At 43.3% G+C, this 7,217-nt stretch overlaps 1 protein-coding gene across 3 annotated transcripts in view; it reads right to left on the reverse strand.

The window, feature by feature from the left end:
* The window catches only part of RSAD2 (radical S-adenosyl methionine domain containing 2), a 28,126-nt gene extending 25,645 nt beyond the window's left edge, over positions 1–2,481 (reverse strand). The window contains exons 1-2 of one of the 3 annotated variants that reach the window (XM_040427525.1): positions 2,099–2,481; positions 265–426 (exon numbers count right to left, since the gene is read on the reverse strand). In XM_040427525.1, coding sequence (XP_040283459.1) covers positions 265–426; positions 2,099–2,408 — 472 coding nt within the window. In that variant the 5' untranslated portion in view covers positions 2,409–2,481. Of the gene's footprint in view, positions 1–264; positions 427–2,083 lie in introns of all 3 variants that reach the window. The other 2 variants (XM_040427524.1, XM_040427526.1) reach the window with 2 other exon arrangements.
* Positions 2,482–7,217: the final 4,736 nt, after the last annotated feature.

The raw sequence follows: 7,217 nt of genomic DNA on the forward strand, positions 1-7,217 counted from the left end.
TATCCCAAAATCACAGACAGCCAACATTTTTTATAAACATATTGGAAAACCATAATGAATGATACAGATTATAAGTAATACATGTCTACAGCTCAATATACTGATAAATAACTCACTACCAGCATTTACTGTGAGCTATAAATTGATGATAATTGCCACCAAAATAATGTAGTCAAGAACCACCAGCCTCAAAAGAAATCACGAACACATCTATTATTTTTCACGGACACGGGAAAAAAGTTGTCTATTTTTACAGTCACTTACCATAACTTTTAAACCATTTCTCGGTGATCAGGCTGCCATTGCTCACAATGCTGACACTGGGCAACTTCAGCTCCTTTTTGCAGTACTCAACCAGTTTCCCCACAAAATTTCCTCTATCTTGCAGAAATGGTTCACCTCCTGAAAAATTTATTTTCTCCATGCCTACAAAAGAAGAGTAAACAATGACTTAGAGACTAATTCATAAGTTGTAAATTACTCTAAATACCTTTCTAAGAAATCCATAGAGCAAGATTGGCACCGTTATGGACTCAATTTGTCTGACACTAGTCAAGATAATCCCATGACAGGGTAAAGCAAAGATGATCCCATGACAGGGTGTCAAGCAAAGATGAACCCATGACAGGGTGTCAACCAAAGATGAACCAATGGCGGAGTGTGTCAACCAAAATGATCCCATGACAGGGTGTCATCCAAAGATGAACCAATGACAGGGTGTCAACCAAAGATGAACCAATGACAGGGTGTCAACCAAAGATGATCCCATGACAGGGTGTCAACCAAAGACGAAGCCATGACAGGGTGTCAACCAAAGATGATCCCATGACAGGGTGTCAACCAAAGATGATCCCATGACAGGGTGTCATCCAAAGATGAACCCATGACAGGGTATCAACCAAAGATGATCCCATGACAGGGTGTCAAAGATGATGGCATGACAGGGCATCAACCTAAGATCATCCTATTACAGGGTGTCAACCAAAGATGATCCCATGACAGGGCCTCAGCTAAAGGAGAACACAAGACAAAAGTTACCTCATAATGGGTTGCTAGCCATCAGCCAAAGGTGCTCCCATAACAATGCTCTCTATGTTTTTTGCTATGATGTATGCCATTTTACCAAACAACTACAACCTGTTAGTTTCTGTAAGAGTACCACCTTATAAAACCCTCTAATAGTAAGAATATGTTTACCCTCACTACTAAACTGGATCTTTAAGAAAAAGGTTTGGGGGGGGGGGGGGCACTGGGGCCTTTAGACATAAGGGGCCCATGAGAATGTTGCCACATACTGAATTTATAGTATCTGATTAAATGGTTTGCTCCAATGCTTATATTGTTAGTACAATTCTATTTATGGAGTTTCATAAATGGGTTAACTGTGCCGGGCTGGCTCAAGCTTACCACAGACTATTCCAGAAGGATTATCCTTGCACTGGACCTTCATCCCTGATTCGTTGATGGAGTTGAATGGCGGGAAAATGCCTTACACCCTATAATATGCCAGCCATATGTCGACCTACTACAGTGAGTCAACCATAAGTCACCCCATAACAGTGTGCCAGCCATAAGTCACCCCATAACAGTGTGCCAGCCATAAGTCACCCCACAACAGTGTGCCAGCCATAAGTCACCCCACAACAGTGTGCCAATCATAGGTGACCCTATAACAGTATGCCAGCCATGGGTGACCCTTCAGGTGTCAGCTGCCAACTTTATCAGGACTATTCCAAGAGGTAGGGACCTGGTGGCTCCCCAAAGTCCAGATCCTTGTACATGGGCTACACGACCATGGCTACATAACATGCATCAGCGAAAACTAACTACGTAACACTGTGCTAACCATAAGCGCCCCATAACATTGCATGACAGCCAAAGATCAACCAACAATAGCCCAGTTGCAGAATTTGTTTTCATGTCAGAGACAACTGTGTTAGTCTAACATCTCCACATTATAAGATACTCAAAAGCTATCACTCTTGCCCATTCCCAAACATCAGGAGCTAAGGTTAAGTAAATAAAAAATAAAAAATTATATATATATATATATATATATATATATATACACACACACACACATCTGAATAAGCAGTACCTGCATCTTTTAACATGACCAGTCCTTTCTTGGCTTCTTCTATGGGTAACACAAAAGAGGTCTTTGCAGTGTGGAAGCAGAAGCCACATTTATAATTGCACTGCCTGGTGAAGTGATAGTTCACACTGATGGGCTTTACTCGGCCAGGATCTTGGGGTGCCTTTAGTTTTAGGGAAGAAACCTTCCTGGTCCCAAAAATCTCCAGCCAGCACCAGGATGAAAGCATCTTCATGCATTGCAGCAGGAATGTCATATTCCTCCAGACCGCTGTCAGCATCTCCATAACAGGCAAAAGACACAGGGACACCATCTTGGACAATTCTGAGTCTGTGAATGCAGATCTCCATCCCTGACTCCTTATATATGCTGCTCTGTATCATCCTACCAGCATAACATAAGCAGAAGTTTCAGTTTCCATTCTCTTAAAATAAAAATCTGAAACCTACTCACAAGCGCCTCTAGTGGCACACTTTATAATTTCACTTTAACGTCCCTTTTTTTTTTCATTTTCTTTTTTTCTTCTTTTTTTATTTCTTGTATAGTGACTATTTATTTATGCACACACAACGGAAATTGTGTAATTTTCCAGTGTGCTTTTGATCTGGTATTAAATGCACAGTGTGAGCGTTGTCAACAGTTTATTAGAGGACTGCAGACAGAGCCATAGCTAGGCTTTATTTCTCCTGGGTCAAAGGTTCAATTTGCTGCCCTAGCCTTGTAAATACCAAGTGGCTTCCAAGTGCCCCTCTGGCACTCAGCACCTGGGCATGTCTCCTGGTTGCCCTTCCCTCCCCAGACCACATCCCTGATTGCAGTTTATACAAGAGGAATCTTTTGTAAGACTGAAAATGGCAATCATTTTGGTTTTACCCCATACACTTGCATATTACACACTGCTTTACAGCGCTGAAAGGCAACAGTGCTAATCACTGAGCCACGGTGCTGCCCCACTTTTATTGTGAGGAGGATATAGACCAGGAATGCTCAACCTGCGGCCCTCCAGATGTTGCAAAACTACAACTCCCAGCATGCCCTTCTAGCTGTAGGCTATCCAGGTATGCTGGAAGTTGGAGTTTTGCAACAGCTGGAGGGCCGCAGGTTGGGCATGCCTGATCTACACCATACCACCATCTATCACCTATTTCCATCATACACCACAGTAACGATCAGTATCAGGCAAAATAAATAGCAAGGCCACATTCACGGGAGTATTCAGGTCAGAATTTTGTGTCAGCATTTGCAAGCCAGAATATGTAAGTGTGTGGAGTATGCCCCTTGTTCTGTTTGGCATGTTGACATGTTTCTTTATTAGTTTGACACTGTCTCTTTAAGAGAAAGATACTAGGTGATCACTGTGAGCACTGTGTTTTGTGTATTAAGCTTGTATTATATTAAAAAGGGGCTGTGTTTGCTTATAATTTCATGCGTAGGCAGTGTTCCCTGTTGCATATTATATAAGGGTTGGGAGAAGGAAAAGGCAGTAGTAGCTGAAGCCACATGGTGTGAGAGAGGAGGCTGTTGTAACACAATGGTGGTGGGTCTGAGTGGCAAATCAATTGCCTGGTTAGGGTACAAGTTGACATAGAGAGTCCAGACAACTACTGTGTGAAAGAGGTGCCCATAAACTGAGATCTGAGTGCTGTGTGGTTGCTGACGAATTAACCCAAACCACTAAGCCCTCTCTGCAAAATGAGTCCACAAGAAATCATTAATGGTGTTCTATCAGCGGCCTGTGTCAGCCACCGTCTTGCTCTTCCAGGCAAGCACAGCCGCCGCTCCACTCGCCCTGTTGTTGCTCTGGACTCACCTGGCCACCAGAGTCTTGTGTGGTTGTCCCTTGCAGGCTGCAACTTGCATCTTTCTCAAAGGCCTCTTACTACTGCCTATAGGGCACGCATGCTCCCTTAAAGGACCAGTGCACCTGCACCATAATTCACCCCAGCCAATGACTGGCTAGTGGCTACCTCTGGGTATTCAAGGCACCTTTCCCTATGTGAGGGTGCCTGGGCAAAAGGTTATCTAGCTTGCTATTTTGTGCGAAGGTGCAGAAGCTGGTTTCTCCTCTAAACTAAGTAATTGGATTTGGAGGGGGAGGGGGAGGCTAGAGGTAGAAGAGATGACAAAGGACACAAGTGTAACTCTGGCTAAACTCCGAACATCCTGTGCAGATGAGAGAAACTTCCAGAAAGTCAACCATCACTGCAGCATTCCATCAATCTGCGCTTTATGGGGAGTGACCAGAAATAATCCTCTCCTCAGTAAAAGACACATGAAAGCCTACCTGGAGTTTGCAAAAAAGCACCTTAAGGGCTCTCAGACTGTGAGAAACAAAATTCTATGGTCTGATGAAACCAAGATTGAAATTTTTGGCCTCAATTCTAAGCATCATTTCTGGAGGAAAACAGGCACTGCTCATCTCCTGCCCAATACCATCCCTACAGTGAAGCATGGTGGTGATAGCATCATGCTATGGGGATGTTTTTAAGCAGTTGGGACAGAGAGACCAGTCGGGTTGAGGGAAAGCTGGATGGAGCTATCCTGTGGATGGGTAATCAGTATCTGAGACCTGGGACCCCAGCCGATCAGCTGTTTGAGAAGGTAGCAGCAATCCTGTGAGTGTTGCTGCCTTCTCTCTGCTTTTCCTAGGCCGAGTGAAAACACGTTCATGTGTCACGTGGCCTAGGAACATGCAATGACAATCACAACCACTATATAATGTACCGTGCTGTGCTTGGTATGCTATGAGAAGGCCACGGCTCTCACAGGAGTGCAGCTGCCTTCTCAAAACATCTGATCGGCGGGGGTCATCGTAATTTTTTCCCCCCAGAAAACCCGTTTAATGAAAACATGATCCAGAGCGCTCGAGATCCTAGACTGGGCCAAAGGTTTACCGTCTAACAAAATAATAACCCTAAGCACACAGCCAAGACAACACAGAGTGGCTTAATGTCCTTGAGTGGTTCAGCCAAAGCCCTGACTTGAACCGAATTGAACATATCTGGAGAGTCCTGAAAATGGCTGTCCACTGATGGTCCCTATCCAGCCTGACAGAGACTAAGGCCTCTTTCACACGGGCGTTGCGGGAAAATGTGCGGGTGCGTTGCGGGAACACCCGCGATTTTTCCGCGCGAGTGCAAAACATTGTAATGCGTTTTGCACTCGCGTGAGAAAAATCGCGCATGTTTGGTACCCAAACCCGAACTTCTTTACAGAAGTTCGGGCTTGGGATCGGTGTTCTGTAGATTGTATTATTTTCCCTTATAAAATGGTTATATAGCAACTATAATAGCATTCTGAATACAGAATGCATAGTAAAACAGTGCTGGAGGGGTTAAAAAAAAACTAAAAAAATTTAACTCACCTTAGTCCACTTGATCGCGTAGCCTGGCATCTCCTTCTGTCTCCTTTGTTGAACAGGACCTGTGGTGAGCATTAATTACAGGAACAGGACCTTTGATGACGTCACTCCGGTCATCACATGCTCCATCACCATGGTAAAAGATCATGTGACGTACCATGTGATGACCGGAGTGACGTCATCAAAGGTCCTGTTCCTGTAATTAATGCTCACCACAGGTCCTGTTCAACAAAGGAGACAGAAGGAGATGCCAGGCTACACGATCAAGTGGACTAAGGTGAGTTAAATTTTTTTAGTTTTTTTTTAACCCCTCCAGCACTGTTTTACTATGCATTCTGTATTCAGAATGCTATTATAGTTGCTATATAACCATGTTATAAGGGAAAATAATAATGATCGGGTGCCCATCCCAATCGTCTCCTAGCAACCGTGCGTGAAAATCGCACCGCATCCGCACTTGCTTGCGATTTTCACACAACCCCATTCACTTCTATGGGGCCTGCGCTGCGTGAAAAACGCAGAATATAGAGCATGCTGCGATTTTCACGCAACGCACAAGTGATGCGTGAAAATCACCGCTCATGTGAACAGCCCCATAGAAATTAATGGGTCGGTATTCAGTGCGGGTGCAATGCGTTCACCTCACGCATCGCATCCGCGCGGAATACTCGCCCGTGTGAAAGGGGCTTAAGAGGATCTGCAGAGAACAATGGTAGAAAATTCACAAATCCAGGTGTGCAGACCTTGTGGCATCATATCCAAGAAGACTGGAGGCTGTAATCATTGCCAAAGGGGCTTCAACTAAGTACAGAGTAAAGGGTCTGAGTACTTATGTCAATAAAATATTTTATTTTTTCCTTTTTAATTAGCAACAATTTCGACCATTCTGTTTTCAGTTTCACATTATGAGGTATTGATGGGGACAATGTATTTTTTTTTGTATCTATCACAAAGCCGAAACATACCAAAATGGGAAAAAGTGAAAGGATCTGAAGATGTTCCGAATGCATGTATATAACAATAATACTTCATTTGAAATGCTATTCATTGCATAGTAATAGTTCCCTTGCGGGGGCCCAAGTTCGGCGGCAGTGGGGACCTATCAGACATCTATAGCATACAGTATACTGCGCCTATGTAATAAGTGCTTGAGATGGGGATTCTCCATTTCAATGTAGCTTCACCATCACCGACAGAAATCATCCTTATCAAGAAATGCTAGGAATGATTAGTGATCAGCGGCATAGACAATATTCAAATTCGCAATATTTTGCAAATTTATGACCGGATTTTCGCTATAAATTCGAGAATTCGTGATCTCCAGTCATTATTTACTTGATTGTGAAAATCGGCAATGTAATATTCGTAATATAAAAATTTGCGATCAACACTAAGGGGTAGGCAACTTTCCTATTGATTGCTAGGGATATTGCTAAGTGCCGATATTCGTGATAAATTCGTGATTAAATATTCGCGATCAACACTATTCGCGAATACGAATATATAGCACTATATTCTAAATATTCCCGAATTCTCGAAGTGGAGATATTCGCGATTAAAATTCGAATATTCGCGCTCAACACTAGGAATGATGTGTTGTTCTAGGCTCGTCATACTGTATTTAGTTTCCTCACATGTCATAATCTGCTGTTGTAGATAAGCAACTGCAAACAGAACCTGCCAGCTTGGAAAATGAAAGTCTGCTGCATGACGTCAAAGTCAGGAAACAGAAACTAGGAGTGGAGAAAACACTGACTGTCT

This window comes from Bufo bufo, chromosome 4 (genome assembly GCF_905171765.1).
Source record: "Bufo bufo chromosome 4, aBufBuf1.1, whole genome shotgun sequence".
Lineage (NCBI taxonomy): Eukaryota > Metazoa > Chordata > Amphibia > Anura > Bufonidae > Bufo > Bufo bufo.